General features: G+C 40.4%; 1 protein-coding gene across 6 annotated transcripts in view; it reads left to right on the plus strand.

Annotated features, from left to right (window-relative positions):
- LOC126237176 (alpha-methylacyl-CoA racemase) overlaps nucleotides 1-21,251 on the plus strand; it is a 141,092-nt gene extending 119,841 nt beyond the window's left edge. For all 6 annotated transcript variants that reach the window (XM_049947048.1, XM_049947044.1, XM_049947045.1 and 3 more), the window contains exon 6: nucleotides 20,632-21,251. In XM_049947048.1, coding sequence (XP_049803005.1) covers nucleotides 20,632-21,142 — 511 coding nt within the window. In that variant the 3' untranslated portion in view covers nucleotides 21,143-21,251. The remainder of the gene's footprint in view (nucleotides 1-20,631) is intronic.
- Nucleotides 21,252-22,824: the final 1,573 nt, after the last annotated feature.

The raw sequence follows: 22,824 nt of genomic DNA on the forward strand, positions 1-22,824 counted from the left end.
CTACTGCAACCTACATCCTTCTGAATCTGCTTAGTGTATTCATCTCTTGGTCTCCCTCTAAGATTTTTACCCTCCACACTACCCTTCAATACAAAATTGGTGATCCCTTGATGCCTCAGAACATGTCCTACCAACTGATCCCTTATTCTAGTCAAGTTGTGCCACAAATAAAGTCAGTAAATTATTCTTAGATTCTTAGTACAATTTTTCCTTCTAGATTCATGTTTTCTTGTATTAGCAATTATTCTAACCAACCAAACCTGATGATGTAGACTGCAGATGCCTCTCTCCAGATCTGAATCCCACATTGCAGACATGAGTGGTGTATCCATAGTACATTTATCATAGATCAGATGGAAATACTATAATTGCAATACATTTTAAGAAGTAAATATTGCAGCTTGTTTTCTGAAAGATGTATCTGATATGATCTTTCCTTGTCATATACCCATTCATCCTGTGTATGGACAGGGCAAATAGATGATAAACTTGAGTTTTTCTCAGTACCAGAAAATGAAAGAAGAGGGGTAGACTGAAAAAAGCTGGAATGAAAGAAGAAAAATGTTACAATCTCCAGAGATAGGCACAGCAAACCATCCCTGCCACCGTGAAATTACTCTGAAAGTATGTTGCTTTTCCCCATGTTCTGGAGGACTGAGGTGTTCGTCAACCTTATAGAATAGACTTTCCTAATGCAGCCTGAAAATTGGTTTCAGCTGTCTGCTGTTGAAAGCAGTGCCTGTTGTTGACACTACATTCGACCCCCTTTCAAAATTTCTTCATAGGTGTACCCAACATTGATTCCTCAAGCACCACAAGAATAACAATAGTTTAATTCTCCATTTACATATGTTGGTAGTGGGTCAAAAGCATTAATTCTTGGCTTTCTCAGGAACTATTATGTTGTGGACTGATCATATACAGAAAAACTGTTTATTTTTGAGTGTTCTATGTATTCCATTTAAATGAAAATGGATCCTGCACCATGGTCTTTGACTATAAATTAATTACAAAAGATTCCTAAGATCACAATTCAAACACCCTTGAAAATTTTCTTGACATCTGTATCCATTTCCAAAATATAGAGGTTGAAAGTTACTCTACTTCTACATATAATATTCAGTATGAGGCAAAATCTAAATAATAAATAACCACAGCAAACTGCCCTAATTTTAAGGGTATATTCGATAGACATTTATCTAGAAGAACCATCTCCGTATTTTCAAAAATCTGACTGAAAAGTGGTGTACCAGCTGCCTCATCTAGCTTCCTCAGCAACTTTAAAATTTTTCCCTAACGTTTTGGCATGCGAACATATTCGCGCATTTTTATGCTGAGAGAAAGACAATGGCACAGGGAAAGCGATGGCAAAGTAATACATAGTAGAAGATAGTAGGCAGTGGTTGTGTTGTAGAAAGAGCAAAGGAGACAGTGGCAGTGAGATGAAACTGTAGTAGTGGGTCAGAACAAAAGGGACTGTGCTGTGACACAAGAGACAGTCGGAGAGAGACAGACAAAGAAATAATGACAATAAATAGAGCTGAAAGAGTGAGTGAGTGAGAAAGTGCAGCTGGGAGTGGATAGATATGAGCAACTTACAACAATGAACTAGTGGGTATGAGTGAGTTACTGTTATGGGAGCTTGTGGAAGTTTGAGGGGAGTTGCATAGTGTGTGTGGCTTTTTCTTTTTTTAACTTTTTTTATTTGTATTTTATTTTTTTAAAGAAAGAAACAATATGATCACTTTCCAAAATTTTTTAGAAAATTTTTAAAGGCGCTGAGGAAGGTAGAATGAGGCAGCTGGTACCTAGCTTTTCAGTCAGTCTTTTAAATAAACAGGAACATATTCACATTTTTTGTACTCGATAGGAGCATTTTTCTGCTGGTGGTTACATCAGTTATGAAATTTCATACTTCCTGTTCAGTCTGAACATTTACCAATCTTAGCAATGTAATTATTTGCAATTTAGACACCACCTTCAAAACTTTACTTTATGTAGCTACACTCCTGGAAATTGAAATAAGAACACCGTGAATTCATTGTCCCAGGAAGGGGAAACTTTATTGACACATTCCTGGGGTCAGATACATCACATGATCACACTGACAGAACCACAGGCACATAGACACAGGCAACAGAGCATGCACAATGTCGGCACTAGTACAGTGTATATCCACCTTTCGCAGCAATGCAGGCTGCTATTCTCCCATGGAGATGATCATAGAGATGCTGGATGTAGTCCTGTGGAATGGCTTGCCATGCCATTTCCACCTGGCGCCTCAGTTGGACCAGCGTTCGTGCTGGACGTGCAGACCGCGTGAGACGACGCTTCATCCAGTCCCAAACATGCTCAATGGGGGACAGATCCGGAGATCTTGCTGGCCAGGGTAGTTGACTTACACCTTCTAGAGCACGTTGGGTGGCACGGGATACATGCGGACGTGCATTGTCCTGTTGGAACAGCAAGTTCCCTTGCCGGTCTAGGAATGGTAGAACGATGGGTTCGATGACGGTTTGGATGTACCGTGCACTATTCAGTGTCCCCTCGACGATCACCAGTGGTGTACGGCCAGTGTAGGAGATCGCTCCCCACACCATGATGCCGGGTGTTGGCCCTGTGTGCCTCGGTCGTATGCAGTCCTGTTGTGGCGCTCACCTGCACGGCGCCAAACATGCATACGACCGTCATTGGCACCAAGGCAGAAGCGACTCTCATCGCTGACGACGACACGTCTCCATTCGTCCCTCCATTCACGCCTGTCGCGACACCACTGGAGGCGGGCTGCACGATGTTGGGGCGTGAGCGGAAGACGGCCTAACGGTGTGCGGGACCGTAGCCCAGCTTCATGGAGACGGTTGCGAATGGTCCACGCCGATACCCCAGGAGCAACAGTGTCCCTAATTTGCTGGGAAGTGGCGGTGCGGTCCCCTACGGCACTGCGTAGGATCCTACGGTCTTGGCGTGCATCCGTGCGTCGCTGCGGTCCGGTCCCAGGTCGACGGGCACGTGCACCTTCCGCCGACCACTGGCGACAACATCGATGTACTGTGGAGACCTCACGCCCCACGTGTTGAGCAATTCGGCGGTACGCCCACCCGGCCTCCCGCATGCCCACTATACGCCCTCGCTCAAAGTCCGTCAACTGCACATACGGTTCACATCCACGCTGTCGCGGCATGCTACCAGTGTTAAAGACTGCGATGGAGCTCCGTATGCCACGGCAAACTGGCTGACACTGACGGCGGCGGTGCACAAATGCTGCGCAGCTAGCGCCATTCGACGGCCAACACCGCGGTTCCTGGTGTGTCCGCTGTGCCGTGCGTGTGATCATTGCTTGTACAGCCCTCTCGCAGTGTCCGGAGCAAGTATGGTGGGTCTGACACACCGGTGTCAATGTGTTCTTTTTTCCATTTCCAGGAGTGTATTAATGCAAACGTACTATTCAGAGTTACTCTTTGGAAATTATGAATCGAGAATAAAACAATAATTCTAAGTAGGCAATGATCATTCTTTTGCAGTCAATGCATTATGGAAAGAACTCTCTTCACAACTCTTAAATATGGTGAGCACTATTTGCAAAATACATGCATATGAGACCCTTTATATTTTTCTAAAAGTCTGTTTTGCAAGCCATTGGTGAGTAGGCTGCATTTTATCTTGTACTGGGTTGATGTTAAAACTACAGTCTTGCTTAGCACTGGTAACTGTTCCAGTTTATTTGCCTGATCTCTTCACATAAATTACAAAGCATATGTATTCTCCTTTTTGCATATATGTAGTTTTATGGCACTGGTATGTGGAAGTAAGTAATGTAGTATGCGGTTATCACACACAGTCCATTACCATCACAATAAACTGTAAAGTAAGCTGTTTGAATCCTTACTCTATAACAATTATACATTCAGTTGACTCATCAGGCAATCTTTATTGATTTAAGAGATCCTCTGTACTCAGTACAAATTTTGGCTAACATGAATACACTGTACGTCTTCCATTTTTAACAAGCTGTCTGCCAGCTCTCTCTCTCTCTGTATTTGAGTGTATATATAATGATTAAAGAAGGGAGGGAAGAAGATGGGGCTGGAGGTGGGTGTGTGGGGCAGCAGAAATTAGGAAAGGAAGATTGCAAGATAGAAGGATGTGTTGTAAAAATAATTCTCATCTATGTAGTTCACAGAAGCTCATATTGGGGAGGATCCACATGGCACAAGTTGTGAAGCAACCACTGAAATAAAGCATGTTCCACCACTGGATGTTCAACTTTGTTCTTGTTCTCAATTTGGCAGAGGCTGTTCTTTCTGGTGTACAGATAGCTGCTGGTCGTGCCCACATATAAGGCTGTGCAGAAGTTACAACAGAGCTGGTATATGCAAAATTGCTTTCATAGGTGGTCCTGCCTCTCATAGGATAGGATATGTGTGTGATAGGGTGGAAGCAGTAGGTGCTGGGTGGGCACTGTGGGCTTTCAAATAGAAAATGTGGTGTGGCCCTCAACTTGTACCCTCAGACTCAGAGTTGAAATATTACAAGTTATGGCTGGTTTCATTGTCTAGGGGCTGGGATACGTAGTTGCTGCATTACAAGCCAAATACTGCTGAGTCTACAGTATACAATATGAATATACAAATGAATCGAAAGGTCGAAGGTTCCTATCACTTGGCAATTGTGAATTTTGAATGTAACATAGAAATTTATAAATGAAAGATTGTAATTAAATAAAATCTGCAGGTACTATTTTTAACAAATTTAAATGATGAATATGATAGCAGAAGGACCTTTAAGTATGCCGTTCATTACTGCAAAACACTTATTGGTGTCGATGGTCCAGCATTAAATAAAATATAAGTTGAATAACAGGGAAACAATAGAGTCCTGCTTCACGTAATTAGTTATGAGCAGCAACATAGCTCATGAAATATTCACTTCTAAATGCATACTACGTCTTCACTGCAGAAGCCATGGAAATCTCACAAGTGCCACAAGTCAGCACTACGAAATATTTGTATCTCCCGCGACCACGCGCAAACTGCTCAACACTCCACATAGTTCCTGTGAAACCAACCGTTGCTGCTTCCCATCCAGCACTCCCCGTGTCCTGTCTGCAACCCAATGCTCCTCCCCCACTTCCATGCAGTCTCTCCATTCGTCGGTAGTCGCCTACCGTAGTAACAAGCGCTGTGATTGACTAGAGCGCTCCCGCCATGGCTCTAAGCCAACGCACACTTACTGATATATTGAAACACATACAAAATACTGGATATACGTTTAAATAACTTGAAATTAAATAAATATTCCTACGGCTGGACCATAAACATGCTCTAACACACATTATTAAATCCATAAACAAATCAAATAAACATATATCAAAGGAACAGAAACAAAAGCAGGCCAGTAGCCTAATTTCTCTGTGCTTTCTAAAACACAGTAAATATTTGACCTATTTATTCATGAATAGTATATATTGGATATAAACAAAGACAGATGAATAAATATATTTATAAGCTTGCTACTACCGTTTTTTCATGTAACTGTGGAGTTCTTATGGCCTGACGTGATCAATAGTAATTGGCCACTTTGACCTCCAATAACTCGTGTACAATTCAAGTTACATGCCTGTAATTCATACCAATTTAGGTTTGCACTAATAGCTTTCTAAACACACATCAATCGACAAAATCAGATGAACCATTTAGATTTTGGAAATTCGTTGTTGGGTGTTAGTCAGATACTAAAGTTTAAACTAATAAAGATATTGAAAATCTGATTACACCATCAGAATCATCATGCAAATAATGGCAATGGGTAATGGGTAATGTACATGCTCACATGGATTTTAGCACGAAGTATAGATCAACTAACATCAGTCTTTTGACCAGGTGCCTCACAGAAATCGTGTCTGCCTCTGAATTCCGAGCTCCACTGTTTATCGTGACAAATCTGTCCACAACGAAAACCAAAAGTAGAAACCTGTCAACAAACCATTTCCCAAAACCAACCAGGATCCTCGCTAAAGATTCCCTCCAGTAGAAAACGATAGTTTAAGAACAAAGTCACAAGGCAAACGACTGAATCACACTAAGCTCAAATTTCCACAAGTTCTTATAATTGACTTTAATAAATCCTTCCTACCTCCATGCACCAAAAATGCATGCACATACAATTACAGTTTTAATACCCTTCAAATTGACCACTAAATTCTTTGCCACACTCTTATACAAAGCATAAATCAATACGTATTTACTTAAATCCATGAGGTCACTGACCTCTACACAACCTCAGTGCGTAAACTTGCCCCTCCTGCACATGTACAGTGCCACAACAAACTAACAAATTACTAATGAATCCTCAAGTAAAACATGTAAAATTATCCCTCCAAAATTACTACCACTAATTACAATTTAGAACAGCTTTTCATTCCCCCCCCCCCCCCCCCCTCCCTTTCTCTATATGCAGCCTCAACTCCGTCACATTTCTTAGACCCAAAGGTGTCCCTGAGACAGGGTATTTTAAATGGTATGCATTTGGGTGAGGGCACTCTGACACAACAAATGGTCCATAGTATAACTCAAACAATATGTTGATCTCCCTGTCCACTTTGCTGGAACGCTCTTTGGTGTGTACAAGCACTTTGTCCCCCACTTTGTACTTCATCAATTTGTATCGCCCATCGTGTTGCCTTTTCCTTTCAGTGGCAAACTTTCTCACATGGGCCGTTACTGCCTGCTCTCTTTCAGCAGCCAATTCAGCTTTTCACGGCAGGAATTCTACCGTTTCTGTGAGTACGAACTTTGGTTTCACATCGTTCATGACTTCCAAAGGTGAGTACTCTGTAGCCTTACTTTTTACACTGTCGAGTACATCCTCAAACGCAGTCACATACTCCACCCACTTGGAATGACGATTGCTGGCAGACGTCCTACATAAACACTGCGATTGCGATCCTACTTCTCACGTATACCATTCACACGGTTTGCACGCAGTGTTGTAAACGGATATTTGGATATGTTGCACAGCCTGGTCATTCATGAACATGTTCTAATCGTTCAGAGTAAACTGTGATCCGTTGTCAGACAACAGCCTTACTGGTTTTACAATATTCTTGAAGAAATCCCTCTCCAGTTTGGCGATCAGAGTTTTAGTGTTCATTTTCTGTATCGGATACAGTTTAATGAAGTTAGAGAACACGTCCACCACAGCAAAGATGTACTTCATGCTGCCACATCCTGTGGGTAGTGGGCCAAAGCTGTCCACAGCCAGTAACTCACCCACATTAGTAGGTACAATGCTTTGCATTTTCCCATACTGTGTGGTCTTGCAGTATTTGACCCATTGGCAACGGTCACACACCATCAGCTGTGCACGGACCCATCTGGCCAGGTTATTTATGGGCGCTTATTCCTCGATGATTTCGGTGCACTTTTCGGCCCCATAATGTCCATGACTTAAATGGATGTAGTCTATTAACTGTTCCACATACCTATTGGGAAAACACAGTCTCCATTTGTCTGTCTCGTCATCTTTCTGCCGGAATAACACTCCCTTGTGTGTCTTAAAATATTTGGGTACTTTCTCTTGCTGTCGAAATTCACCTTAATGTGGTTCAATTCAGGATCATCATTGTGTGCTTGCTGCATATCTTTTGCACACCTCACGAATTTCTTTCTCCCCCAGTACCTCCTTCATATACAGTAGCTTAAATTCGTTCGGCTCCTCCCTTCCATCGTCTTCCGCCCCCACTCGTAATCTGGACAGAGCCATCAGCAACACAATTTTCTGTGCCCTTGATGTAGCAGATTTCATATTCGAATTGCTGCATTAACATTGCCCAACGCATTAAGCGGTCGTTCAGTATCCTGCAGTCCTGCAGATAACTCAGCGCCTTGTGGTCCGCCAGCACTGTCACTTTTCTGCCCTATAAATACATGCAGAATGTCTTAAATCCATGCATAATCACGAGCATCTCCTTCTCCAATATGCTGTATCCCCGTTTGTGCTTATTTAGCATAAGGCTGGAGAATGCCACATTACGGTGTTCAATTTTTCCATTGACTAGCTTTTCCTGAAATAGCTCACAACCTATTCCCTAGTCCAAACTGTCTGACACTAAACAGAAAGGGAGATTCATATCTGGGTAGCACAACATCTTACTATTGCACAATTTGTCTTTTATACCCTGGAATTCCATTTGACATTCCTCGTTCCACCTCCAAGCTGCATTTTTCTTCAAAAATTCACCTAAATTCAGAAGATTAATTCCTCCCTCCCCCAAGAATTTTCTGTAGAAACCGCACAAGCCCAAGTGTGACTTCAGTTATTTCCTCATTTTGGGTCTATTACATTCGGCAATGGACTTTAATTTTTCAGAACTAGGTAAAATTCCTTCTGAAGTAAGGATATGCCCAAGGGATTGAATTTCTGCTCGAACAAACTCACATTTTGCAAGTTTTAAAGTCATTACACCTCATCTCAGAGGCGCGAGTACCTCCTCCAAAACTCGACAATGCTCATTCCACATTTCTGTAGCGATCAATATATCATCTACGTATATCACGAGTTTGCTCATTAGACCCTCCCCAGGACTTGACTCAATGCTCTTACAAAAACTGCCACAGAAATTGTAAATCCGGATGGTACTACCCTAAACTGGTAGCTTCACCCTTCAAAAAGGAAAGAAGTGTACCTTCTGTCTTCCACTGCCAACGGGATCTGCCAAAATCCCAAGGTCAGACCAACACTGGACATTAAATTGATATTATTAAAATTCTGTAGCAGTTCCTCCATATTGCCTGGGTGGTCTAATTCCCTTACAATTACTTTATTTATTTTTCTTGCGTCTAATACAATTCTGACCAAGTTATCACGTTTTTTAACAATAACGATAGGATTACAGTAATCGCTCCTACATTGTTTGACTATACCCCAATCCAACATTTGTTTTAATCGAACTCTGATGGCATCCCGATCAGCTATAGGTATTACATACAGTTTGCACTTTATTGGTTTGTGAGGTTTCACTTTTATAGAGTACTCAAAATTGGTAACTTTACCAGGTCGATCCAAGAATACGTCCACATTGCGATACAACAACCCACACAACTCTTCCTTTTCTCCTTCTGATATACCCTTGACTGCATCAATCACTTCCTTAATTCTGTTATGCATATCGACTTCCTCACTCCAACCCTCAGTAACAATGGCATGAGCAATCTGATTTTCACCTGTTAAAAGTCTTTTACATTTTACTTGCCCTTTTTCATTCTGAAATTCAAATTCTGGGCATTTCCCTACACAATTAAACGAAGTATTGTATTTGCACAGGAAGTCAGTTCCTAGAATTACCTCCTTTACTAGACCACTCGCTACAAAACATTCTGTCTCTATTTTCTCCAAATTTAAATTCTAAAAGTATTTATTGTCTTATTGGCTTACTCATACCACCAACTGCCGTTTTAATCTGAACGCTAGTGACTGATAAGATTACTAGTTTCCTATTTTTGATCATGTTCATAAAACTTTCTGACACCACTGACACATTACTACCTGAATCTATAAGTGCCTCTAGCATTTCTTTGCCAACTTTAATTTCAATAATTAGCTGTACATTTACCATTTCTGTTCATTCTAAATATTTCTGCCTTAATAAATCATTTTCTACGTCTCGTCTCTCCTCTTCCAATTCTAGCGTACACACATCCTGTTCTATCCATCCCTTAATCTCATGTTCATCCCAAAATAATTCATTAAATATTTCCTTCGCCCCAAATTTATTCCTTCCCTTTTCTAAACCTCTAGCAATTTTAAACTTCTCTCATTTCCACATATTCAGCAGTAACGACCGTAACGTTCTACCGTACCAATGCCAATCAGTCACACTAAAATCACGCTCCTCCTTCATATACCAATTCATACAAACTTCATTACACAAAATATCCCCATCTACACTATTTACTTCAGCCCTCTCTAAATTTTCTGTTAGTTCTTCCACATCTTTTGCTGATTCACTACCCACAGCATGCACAACTTTACTGTTTCTCCCCTCCAAAATATCGACACTAGCAGCTTCAACAAAATTACACATCATTTCACTGTTAAACACTTTATCTTCCTGAAATAATACATTGATGCCTAAACCATCATCACCATAAATATTCATCTCAGCAACCTTATCTGCTGATACACCATTTAAATCATTACATAAATTCACATCAGAAACCTTACTTTCCTCCATCAACAAATTAACTTTATGTGAATTGAACACATCTTTATCCTCCGCTGCTACATCACATAAATTGCTGCTGCCTTGTCATACAATTTGGGACTTCCAGACTTGCTACATTCCGCTGTGGTCAGACAAAAATCAGCAAACACTACCATTTCTACACACTTTTCATCCAGATTAAACCTCGATCCCACTTTACATACATTCTCACATTGATACTCTGACAAACGTTTTAAATCCACAAATTTATCAATAAGTTTCATTTTGCCTTCATTCGTGACTAGAAATGCGTAAATTCCTTCCTCCAAAGTATCAATACCAGTAGCTTTTACATTATTACATAAATTACCATTACTCGGTTCCTTTAAACAGAAATTATCTACCTCTGCCAATACATTTTTAACTTCAAACGCTGGTGAGGCCAGTGCTAAGCCTCCCTTTGTAACATTGACACTTTCTGCCAAAACACAATCACCCTCACTTTCAGCTGGCGAGACCAAAGCTACACCACATGCACTAACATCAATGCTTTTAGCCAACTCACAAATACTTGATACTGCAACACCATCCTTACTGCAATTGCTACTATTTGTTAATACCTCTTCAGTACTCTTCACACAATTTGCTTTCACAAAATACATCTCCTCTTTAACTTATTTTTGAACCACTGAATGTTTCCATTCATCACCATTCACACGCTGATTCATTACACATCCATGTTGTTGTTGTTGTGGTCTTCAGTCCTGAGACTGGTTTGATGCAGCTCTCCGTGCTACTCTATCCTGTGCAAGCTTCTTCATCTCCCAGTACCTACTGCAGCCTACATCCTTCTGAATCTGCTTAGTGTATTCATCTCTTGGTCTCCCTCTACGATTTTTTCACTCCACGCTGCTCTCCAATACTAAATTGGTGATCCCTCGATGTCTCAGAACATGTCCTACCAACCGATCCCTTCTTCTAGTCAAGTTGTGCCACAAGCTCCTCTTCTCCCCAATTCTATTCAATACCTCCTCATTAGTTATGTGATCTACCCATCTAATCTTCAGCATTCTTCTGTAGCACCACATTTCGAAAGCTTCTATTCTCTTCTTGTCTAAACTATTTATCGTCCACGTTTCACTTCCATACATGGCTACACTCCATACAAATACTTTCAGAAACGAATTCCTTACACTTAAATCTACTCTTGATGTTAACAAATTTTTCTTCTTCAGAAATGCTTTCCTTGCCATTGCCAGTCTACATTTTATATCTTCTCTACTTCGACCATCGTCAGTTATTTTGCTCCCCAAATAGCAAAACTCCTTTACTACTTTAAGTGTCTCATTTCGTAATCTAATTCCCTCAGCATCACCAGACTTAATTAGATTCCATTCCATTATCCTAGTTTTGCTTTTGTTTATGTTCATCTTATACCCTCCTTTCAAGACACTGTCCATTCCGTTCAACTGCTCTTCCAAGTCCTTTGCTGTCTCTGACAGAATTACAATGTCATCGGCGAACCTTAAAGTTTTTATTTCTTCACCATGGATTTTAATACCTACTCCGAACTTTTCTTTCGTTTCCTTTACTGCTTGCTCAATATACAGATTGAATAACATCAGGGAGAGGCTACAACCCTGCCTCACTCCCTTCCCAACCACTGCTTCCCTTTCATACCCCTCGACTCTTATAACTGCCATCTGCTTTCTGTACAAATTGTAAATAGCCTTTCGCTCCCTGTATTTTACCCCTGCCACCTTCAGAATTTGAAAGAGAGTATTCCAATCAACATTGTCAAAAGCTTTCTCTAAGTCTACAAAAGCTAGAAACGTAGGTTTACCTATCCTTAATCTTTCTTCTAAGATAAGTCGTGGGGTCAGTATTGCCTCACGTGTTCCAACATTTCTACGGAATCCAAACTGATCTTCCCCGAGGTCAGCTTCTATCAGTTTTTACATTCGTCTGTAAAGAATTCGCGTTAGTATTTTGCAGCCGTGACTTATTAAACTGATAGTTCGGTAATTTTCACATCTGCCAACACCTGCTTTCTTTGGGATTGGAATTATTATATTCTTCTTGAAGTCTGAGGGTATTTCGCCTGTCTCATACATCTTGCTCACCAGATGGTAGAGTTTGGTCAGGACTGGCTCTCCCAAGGCTGTCAGTAGTTCTAATGGAATGTTGTCTACTCCGGGGGCCTTGTTTCGACTCAGGTCTTTCAGCGCTCTGTCAAACTCTTCACGCAGTATCATATCTCCCATTTCATCTTCATCTACCTCCTCTTCCATTTCCATAATATTGTCCTCAAGAACATCACCCCTGTATAGACCCTCTATATACTCCTTCCACCTTTCTGCTTTCCCTTCTTTGCTTAGAACTGGACTTCCATCTGAGCTCTTGATATTCATATAAGTTGTTCTCTTTTCTCCAAAGGTCTCTTTAATTTTCCTATACGCAGTATCTATCTTACCCCTAGTGAGATAAGCCTCTACATCCTTACATTTGTCCTCTAGCCATCCCTGCTTAGCCATTTTGCACTTTCTGTCGATCTCATTTTTGAGACGTTTGTATTCCTTTTTACCTGCTTCATTTACTGCATTTTTATATTTTCTCCTTTCATCAATTAAATTCAATATATCTTCTGTTACCCAGGGATTTCTACTAGCCCTCGTCTTTTTACCTACTTGATCCTCTGCTGCCTTCACTACTTCATCCCTTAAAGCTACCCATTCTTCTTCTACTGTATTTCTTTCCCCCACTCCTGTCAACTGTTCCCTTATGCTGCCCCTGAAACTCTGTACAACCTCTGGTTTAGTCAGTTTATCCAGGTCCCATCTCCTTAAATTCCCACCTATTTGCAGTTTCTTCAGTTTTAATCTATACACATCCGTAATTTACATCATTCCCCGCAAATTCATTCCTATTACTTTTACTTAAATCTCTCACAAATATCTGCTTCCACCATTTGTGCCTGCTTTTATTGAAAGAGCCACCTATATAGCCATCCTCTTTAACATACTCCATATTACATATTTGTTGCCTTTCTCCAAACCTATCAACATTTCTACCATTACGATTATCTCCAGTTCTTTTCATCGCCTGTTCAGATCGCCATCCCCGGACCTGAGATGTGGCGAACATCAGTTTCCCGACCGGTTGTTACACGACTACACTTCGCACGAATTTCCCCCGTCAAATATGCATTCTTTACTTGGATCCTATTCTTGGAAATTATCACTCCTGTTCATTCTCCGACCATCCTGCTCATTCCAGCTACTATCTCCCTGAGAATTCCTTTGATTTCTCTCACGATTATTATTTTGGTGATGATTATTTGGATTCTCATTTTGATAACTACCACCCGGTTTGCTCTGAGGTTTGAAATTCAAAGGCTTCTCTAATTTTTCTATGAATTCTAGAAATTCGTCCACAGAATCACATGGACTATGGACAAGATCCCACTGCAAATTTTTGGGTAATAGCCTTTTTAACGTGGTGATTTCCATTAAAACCCCCAACGGATGTTTCGCTTGCATAAGCTTGCCAAGTTCGCGCTTGCAAAGATCTCTCATCGTCTCATTACCATACCTGTAACTCGGCCCATTTAAAAATTCATTTTGGATCCACGTCTGTTTTGCCTCACTCCAAAATTTATTCAAAAAACACATTTTTTAAACACTTCGTACAATTCGCATGAACTACATTTAACATTTGCCCAAGACTGTGGGTCTCCCTCCAAATACCGTTTAACATATTTTATTTTCGCTTTGTCCGACATGCTGTGAACAAAAGTGTCTCTACATGCAGCCAAGAAATTTACTGGGTGATATCTTCCGTCATCTGCGTAACATTTCACAGATCCAATATTTGCCCAAGGGATATTTATAACCAACATGGCCTGTTGGGAGGCTAACGAATTTAAATCACTTTTTATCTGTTGCATTTGTTTTTTAAATTCATTTTCACTATTTTATCTTTAATTTTGCCCACCTCTTTCTCCCCCTCACCTACACGATTGGCAATGTCACTAATTGCTAAATTTATATTGCTTTTATGAGTATCTTGCACTTTGATACAGTCGCTTATCTTGCCCCCAAGCTCCGTCTGTATCTTATCCATTTTTTTTCCAAAGATATTTTTCCACTGATTCGATTTTAGATTTTACTATTACAACTTCATCTATAACTTTCCCCATATCCACTAGGACACATTTTAATTTTTCATCAATTGCTTTTTCAAGGTTACCCATAATTTTTTCAACTTCCTCTTTCATAGCGAAACCTTTCATTTTGCATTGTACCCGTATCAGTCCAAATTGTATCCGTAACTGTTCGAATTGTACTGATATTATTTGCCATTGTATTAATATTATTTCCCAATCCCTGAATCACTTGCATTAGCTGAAACATCATATCTCCCCCACATTCATTCCCCTTGCCTGAATTCCTACTAGTTACAATTTCGCACTCTGATTTCGGACTGACCGGCTCACTTCCATTTTCAGAATTACACATACTAGGTGACCGTTTTATATTCGCAAGATCTATAACCAGAGCTTGAACTTCAGAGTTAAACACTATCTCACTATTTGAGCAGGCACTTACCTGATCTGACATAGTTTTCTCTGCCATGGTGATGCTGTCAGCTGTAGTGGAAGTCGGCATTGAAGACTGCCCTGGAGTACTCAAAGGTGCTGCTGTTGTACTGCTGTTATTCTGCGTCTGCCACTGGAGAAGTCACCTGAAGTAACTGTAGCTGCTGCCGGTTATCGCGTGTTCCAACCATCTCCGATACAGCTGTCTGTTAAGCACACTAACAGCTACTGTTCCCTGTTCCCTGCACTCACCTTATTTAGACTCTGAGCCCCCACACAAATTGCCTTTAATGTGATAGATTAGGACCTCTATTGATAGCATGTGTTAGTTGTGAAAACTACCGCATAATTTCACTATTTCCAGAAACCTACTTGCGGAAGAAAAAACCGATGTCACACTGTGTTTTGTGAGATGTTCACTCTACAGAAATCTCTACTGGTTTTGCAGAGGTTTTAATACTTCAGATAGTACACTGAATAACAGAGTGCAAAGGAATTACCACTTTGCAGGACACAAATCTCGGGCGAGCCCCCAATTGCAGGCTTTCAAAAATATAATGATGTGGTGGCCCTGAACTATGTACCTTCAGACTCAGAGCTGAAATATTAAAAGTTTTGGCCGGTTTCATTGTCTAGGGGCTGGGATACATAGTTGCCGCATTACAAGCCAAATACTGCTGACTCTACAGTATACAATATGAAATACACATGAATCGAATGGTTGAAGGTTCCTATCATTCGGCAATTGTGAATTTTGAACGTAACGTAGAAATTTGTAAATAAAAGATTGCAATTAAATAAAATCTACGGGTACTATTTTTAACAAATTTAAATGATGAGTATGATAGCAGAAGTACCTTTAAGAATGCCGTTCATTACTGCAAAACACTTATTGGTGTCGATGGTCCAGCAACTAAATAAAATATAAGTTGAATAAGAGGGAAACAGTGGAGTCCTACTTCACTTGGTTAGGAGGGTGAGTCAAATGAAAACCTTAAATATTTTTTAAAATATTGTTTATTGTGCAGAAGTGGTACAAAGCTGTATCACTTTTCAACACAATCTCCCCCATGCTCAATGCAAGTCCTACAGCACTTAGAAAAAAATTCTTTTGGTAGTCCGCGCAACCACTCATGCACCGCGTGGCGTACCTCTTCATCAGAACGGAACTTCTTTCCTCCCATTGCATCTTTGAGTCGTCCAAACATATGGAAATCACTTGCGGTAAGATCTAGTGAGTATGGTGGATGAGGAAGACACTCACAATGTAGGTCTGTGATTGTTGCAACTGTTGTACGGGCAGTGTGGAGCCTTGCATTGTCATGTTGCATAAGGACACCTGCTGCAATCAAATCAAAGCGACATGGATTGCTGAATCCATGTCACTTTGATTTGATTGCAGGTTGCAGATGAGTTTTTAGGAGATCTGTGTATGATGCACTGGTGGCAGTGGTCCCTTTAGGCATGTTCCAAAAGAGAGTCAGCATAACCTTTCCTGCTGATGGTTCTGTTCAAAACTTCTTTGGTTTTGGTGATGAGGAATGGCATCATTCCTTGCTCATTCTCCTGCAATCTTGGATGCCAGTTTCTTCACCAGAACTATTGCGTGGGGAAATGTAGGACACCCTTCCCCCTCCTTAACAGGTCAGACATGCAAGAAGTGGCTATCAGGTTAACCGAGTACATGTGGTGTGCACATGGAGATTTTTTAGGATAGAGAAATCCCTTCACAGGTCCAATAAGATGCATTCTGTGTGCAGACATGGTAGATTTCAATATGACAGATCAGAGAAAGAAAATGTTAACATAGTATTAGCTAATGCCTGATCTATTGAAAGGTATCAGAAATAGTCTCACTTATAAATAGTAACAATGTCCACATAGTACTAAGGACAGAAATAACGCTGAGACCAGATGTTATGAGAAATGAAATTCTAAACTCAGACTGAAATATATATCACAAAGCTAGGTTGATACTGAGATTAAAGATGGATAGGGGCCATGCTGGTTGTGTATGGATGCAGGGGAACTGGCCACTGGTTAATAAACAGCTGGAAGCTGTGTTGGCCACAGTTGACACACTTCAGGCTTTGCAACACCTTGCGGCTTGTCCAGACCTCTCAGAGAAATCGGGCACCACGCCAACAGGTGAAGCACCTATGCTAGCTCAGATGTACTTTCAGCAGTGGGCAATACCTCAATGTGTGCTTATAGGGATAAAAAATATGCTACCACTGAGTGCTCTTAGTACAGATACAGAACACGAAATAATTTGGCTGAAGATAAGCGTTAAAGGTGGACCAAACATGTCATTGGATTCTTTTATAGGCCGCCTGCCTCAGTAGTAGCAGCAGCAGCAGCCGCAGGCAGCTTGGAGAATATTTTACATAAATTTCCTGGCCAGTATAGTTTTAGGTGGTGATTTTAACTAACTAGCTATAGACTGGGAGACTCAAGTGATTCAGACAGGTACTAGGGGTTGTGTGAAATCGATCAAAGAGCATAAGAGGAGGAGGAGGTTAGTGTTTAACGTCCCATTGACAACGAGGTCATTAGAGACGGAGTGCAAGCCCGGGTTAGGGATGGATGGGGAAGGAAATCGGCCGTGCCCTTTCAAAGGAACCATCCCGGCATTGGCCTGAAACGATTTAGGGAAATCACGGAAAACCTAAATCAGGATGGCTGGAGACGGATTGAACCGTCGTCCTCCCGAATGCGAGTCCAGTGTGCTAACCACTGCGCCACCTCGCTCGGTCAAAGAGCATAAAGTGATTCATTAGAGAATGGACTCATGAAGGTAATATCTTCGATCTGCTGGTGACATACAGAGCCTAGCTTCTCAACTCAGTTGGCACAGAACCAGGAACCATGGATCATAAGGCCATTACAGTTTTTATGAATATCGCTATAAATAGGTATATAAAGAAATGTAGGAAGATCTCTATGTTTAGCAAGAGTGACAAGATAGATTTCAGATTATCTGACTGGTCAGCATGAAAATTTCATCTCCAGTAATGACAGTGTTGAGCATCAATGAATAAATTCATCCAAGAGTGTCATGCAATATGCTTTAAACAGGTATGTGCTGAGCAAAATTGTGAGGGATGGAAAAGATTTCAGGTGGTTTAATTAACATGTTAGAAAGCTTCTCTGAAAGCAAAGTGAGCTTCACTGCTAATTTAAACACAGCCAGATCCTCACAGACAAACAAAAAATAAATGAAGTCAAAATTATCATAAGGACAGCTATGTGTGAACCGTTCAACAAATTCGAAAGTAAAATTCTATCTACTGACTTTACAGAAAATCCTAAGAAGTTCTGGTCTTATGTTAAATCAGTAAATGGATTGAAGCCATCTGTCCAGACACTCTGTGACCATAATGGCATTGAAACAGCAGATGACACAGAAAAGGTTGAAATACTAAGTCTTTTTCCACAACTGTTTCACAGAGGAGGATCATACTATAGTCCTTCATATAAATATTCACACAAATGGCAAAATGACAGCTGTCTAAATAAGTGATAAGGGATAGAAAAGCAACTGAAATTGCTCAAAAGATGAAAGGTCACATGGGATATCAGTTCAGTTCTACACAGAATATGTGAAAGACCTTGCTTCTCTTCTAGCAGCAGTGTACTGTATGCATTTACAGGAGTAAAGCATTCCTAATGATTGGAAAAAACACAGGTAATTCCTGTTTTCAGGAAAGGTCGTTGAACAGATGTGCAAAACTTTAAGCATATATCTCTGACATCAGCCTCTTGTAGAATTTTGGAACATGTTTTATGCTTGCATATTATGATGTTTCTGGGGACCAAAAACCTCCTGTAGGAATCAACATGGATTCTGGAAACAATGATCATGTGAAACCCAGCCAGCTGTGATCATCCAAGAGACTCAGAAAGTAGTAGATGCAAGTGTCCAGCTAACTGCCATGTTAGTTGACTTTAAGAAGGCACTCAGTACAGTACCACACTGCCACCTAATAGACAAAATAGAAGTGTAGAGAATATCAGACCAACTGTGTGACTGCATTGAAACGTTTCTAGCAAACAGAATGTAGCAAGTCATTCTGAATGGACAGAAGTCTTCAGGTGTAAAAGTAACTTCAGATGTGCTTAAAGAGAGTGATATAGGACCATACTTTTTTCAGAGTATATATACGTGACCTAGTAGGCAATGTTCCACGAGGCTTTTTGCAGATTACGGATTTGTAGACAGAAGTCGCAATGCTAGAAAATTGTATTGAAATGCAGGAAGCCATGCAGACGATAATAACTTGATGCAGGAAGTGGCAGTTGACCCCAACATAAACAAATGTAATGTATTATAAATGCATAGAAAGAAAGACACTTTATTATATGATTACATGATTGCAGAAAAATCTCTGGCAGCAGTTACTTCCATAAAATATGTATGAGTATGAATATGGTGTGATTTGAAGTGTAATGAACACAACTGCAGGTAAGGCATATGTCAGACTGAGATTAATTGGAAGAATCCTCAGGTAATGTAATCCATCAACAAAGGAAGTAGCTTACAACACTTGTTCGACCAATACTTGATTATTGCTCATCTGTCTGAGATCTGCACCAGATAGGCTTGACAGAGGAAACAGAGAAGATCCAAAGAAGAGCAGCACATTTCACTACAGGTTCACTTATAAAATGCAAAAGTATTATGGAGATGCTCAGCTAACTCCACTGGCAGTCGCTACAGGAGAGGCATTCATTGCAGTATGGTCTAATGTTAAAGACCTGAGAGCTCACGTTCCTAGGAAGAGTCAACCAATATATTGTTTCCTCCAATATATATCTCAGAGAAAGATCATGAAGATAAAATTAGAGAGATTCAATACCACACAGAAGCTTACCAGCAGCTATTGTTGCTGTGAACCATACACGACTGGAACAGGAAAAGGAGGAAGTGACAGTGGCACACAAAGTACCCTCTGCCACAAACCGTAAGATAGCATGCTGAGTATAGATGTAGAAATATGTGCTGAAGAGCAATCTATCCTTTCCTAATCTGTTAGCTCTGATGAATACTCCTCCAAAAGCTTAAAAATATCTTTAGTCTTGCTTTATGCCTGTTAATCACTCTCTGTCTCATGTATGTGGTGAGTTGCTACCTTTACTTTTTTCTTTATTTATATTCCCGCAAAGTCTTTCCACTACCGTATTTATTTCTAACTTGTATTGCTTTTAAGACTGCAGTACAATAAAAAGGGACTTTTCCTTAAAGATTGTGATCTAGAGGATGTGGTATCTTCAATATTGGGAGAAGGACATTTTGCAACTCCCTGCAACGATGACCCATTAAGTTGCAGAGAGGCACAATGAAAAGACTGTTACACATTATAGCGTTAAGCTGAAGCCTTGTTCAGCAAAAGAAACACACACACACACACACACACACACACACACACACACACACAAGCAAGCTCTTCTCATGCACTTGTGACAATTATCACTGGCACTCTGATCAGAGCTGACAATGGTAGTGATCATGTGTACATGAGCTGTGTTTGCTTTTGTGTGTGTGTGTGTTCTTTGCTGAAGCAGGCTTTGGTTGAAAGCTATAATGTGTAACAGTCTTTTTGTTGTGCCTCTCGGAAACTCAATGGGTCATCTCTACGGTGAGTAGCAATCTATCCTTTTTCTAATATTGTTGATATTCCAACCTGGAGTTTCCATTGTCAGATGTAGTATCTTGTAGGAAATCAGAATTTTTATTGTATTTCTTATATTCTTCAACGTAACTTTGTGTTTATTAACTTGACATTGCACAACTAATGGAAGTTACTAATATTGTATTTTACGCTCCTTGCAGGTTAGACACTGGTGTACATTTTTATGAAGTATATGAAACAAAAGATGGAAAGTACATGGCTGTTGGTGCTATAGAAAGTAAGTTCTATGATGAACTAATCAAAGGATTAGGTTTGTCTAGTGAAGAATGCCCACAGATTGGTGATTTCAATGAAGCAAAACTGATTTTTCAAGAAAAATTCCTTCAGAAAACACAGAAAGAATGGGTCAAAATATTTGATAGCCTTGATGCTTGTGTCACGCCAGTCTTATCACTCGAAGATGTTGCCACACATCCACATAATGCAAGCAGAAAGGCATTCATTAGCCCTGCAGATTCCCAAGTACCTGTTCCTTCACCTGCACCACGGCTTCTCAGAACACCAGCGATTTCCTTGGCATCACAGCCTCAACCAAAACATGGACAGCACACTGTGGAAATACTTCAGAGCCTCAATTACAGTTCTGATGAAATTATGTCTCTACATAAAAATGGAATTGTTAAATGTGACATGGGAAGATCTAGGATATAATTTAAAAAATAGCATGGTTATGTTCTCAGGTGTACATTATGGAAGTATTTTTATGCAATCTATATGAAAAATAAAGAATAAAGTGAGTAGTGCCTGTGTCTTAACACAACTGTATTATGAAAATGCTAGCCTAAAAGAAGTTATTCACATATTTTTAATATATTTTTGGACTTCTGCAGCATTAAAAACCTTAGCATAGAAATGAATAGTAATTGCAACATTACATGTTGGAAACATCAAAAAAGAGCCACAAACATACATATTTATTTATCAATTCAGCCTCACAGTGGAGGGTCATATCACCAACAAAATATTAAGACACTTTTATACTTTATAAATTTGATAAGACCATGAAAGCAGATGCTCAATGAATTGTTTCTACTCTCATACTGTAGGTAATTAATTTGAAAACTCAGTTTTATATTTTACACTCAACACTGGATAAGAGCACTTGTAAGTAATTAAATGAAGTTTTGTTTGGAGCAGCAAACACTTTCTAAAAAATTTATATCAGTTCAAGGTGCCCATCACTGTTGACCACCTGGCCAGGGCAAGCATATATGCCCCCGTTCAGCTGGTAACTTTATTCCATGGGAACCATTCATTCATTCAGTGCTGTCTCTGTGCCAGTCATCAGTAGAATGTGCAGCCAATTAGCTACAGCTTCATTTAGCAGCACCATCAACAAATGAAGATCTACGAGCCATCAAGAGGCCGTGATGGTTCCGGTTTCAAATTGGATTTGCTGGGTGAGGCCACCCATCATGTGCCATTGCCTGGCATTCCAGCCCATCTCTGAGAGTACTGGGTTCAATTATGTATTACACCCAGCCTCTTGGGCTGTGCTCACTGTACACCAACTCTGTTGTCTAACTACACTTGTTGTTGGGCAGACACCTGACTTGCAGCAGCAAGGGCACTGTAGCCACCAATGCTGTTCTGCTGCCACAACATTCTGCTGCCACAATATTCTGCTATCACAATTTACTAAATCACTGCCCACTATCCATGGCTGCTTCTTGGGCCACAGTAATCAACCTCCAGTACGGAAGCTTATTAATAAACAATGTTGTTGTTGAGTAAGCATTGTTGATGACACTGCACTTGCCTCTCAGTACACTGGCGATCCCATCCCACAGCTGCCTCCCTTCCCCCCCCCCCCCCTCCCTCCCCGGCTCCACACAATGCAACTTTGCAGACAGCTGCAACACTGGTGTTGGTAGCAGTCATGACACAAGCACGATACCATTACACTTGGAAAATGCTGCATTGTTATGACATTACAAATAACTTTTCCACAACCAATATTCTTGTTCAACATTTGTGACTTACTTGTAACTTCTTCACTTCTCCATTACAAAACTCTTTGGTAACAAATGTTGTGTCATAATTGTGTCAAACTGACCAAAATATCAAAAAACAAAGATGATGTGACTTACCGAACGAAAGTGCTGGCAGGTCGACAGACACACAAACATACACACGAAATTCAAGCTTTCGCAACAAACTGTTGCTTCATCGGGAAAGAGGAAAGGAGAGGGAAAGATGAAAGGATGTGGGTTTTAAGGGAGAGGGTAAGGAGTCATTCCAATCCCGGGAGCGGAAAGACTTACCTTACCTTATTAAAATTAAAAATGGTATTTCAAGGAATTTGCAATTAAAAAACTTATACAAAATAATTT

This window comes from Schistocerca nitens, chromosome 2, assembly GCF_023898315.1.
Source record: "Schistocerca nitens isolate TAMUIC-IGC-003100 chromosome 2, iqSchNite1.1, whole genome shotgun sequence".
NCBI classification, from domain to species: domain Eukaryota; kingdom Metazoa; phylum Arthropoda; class Insecta; order Orthoptera; family Acrididae; genus Schistocerca; species Schistocerca nitens.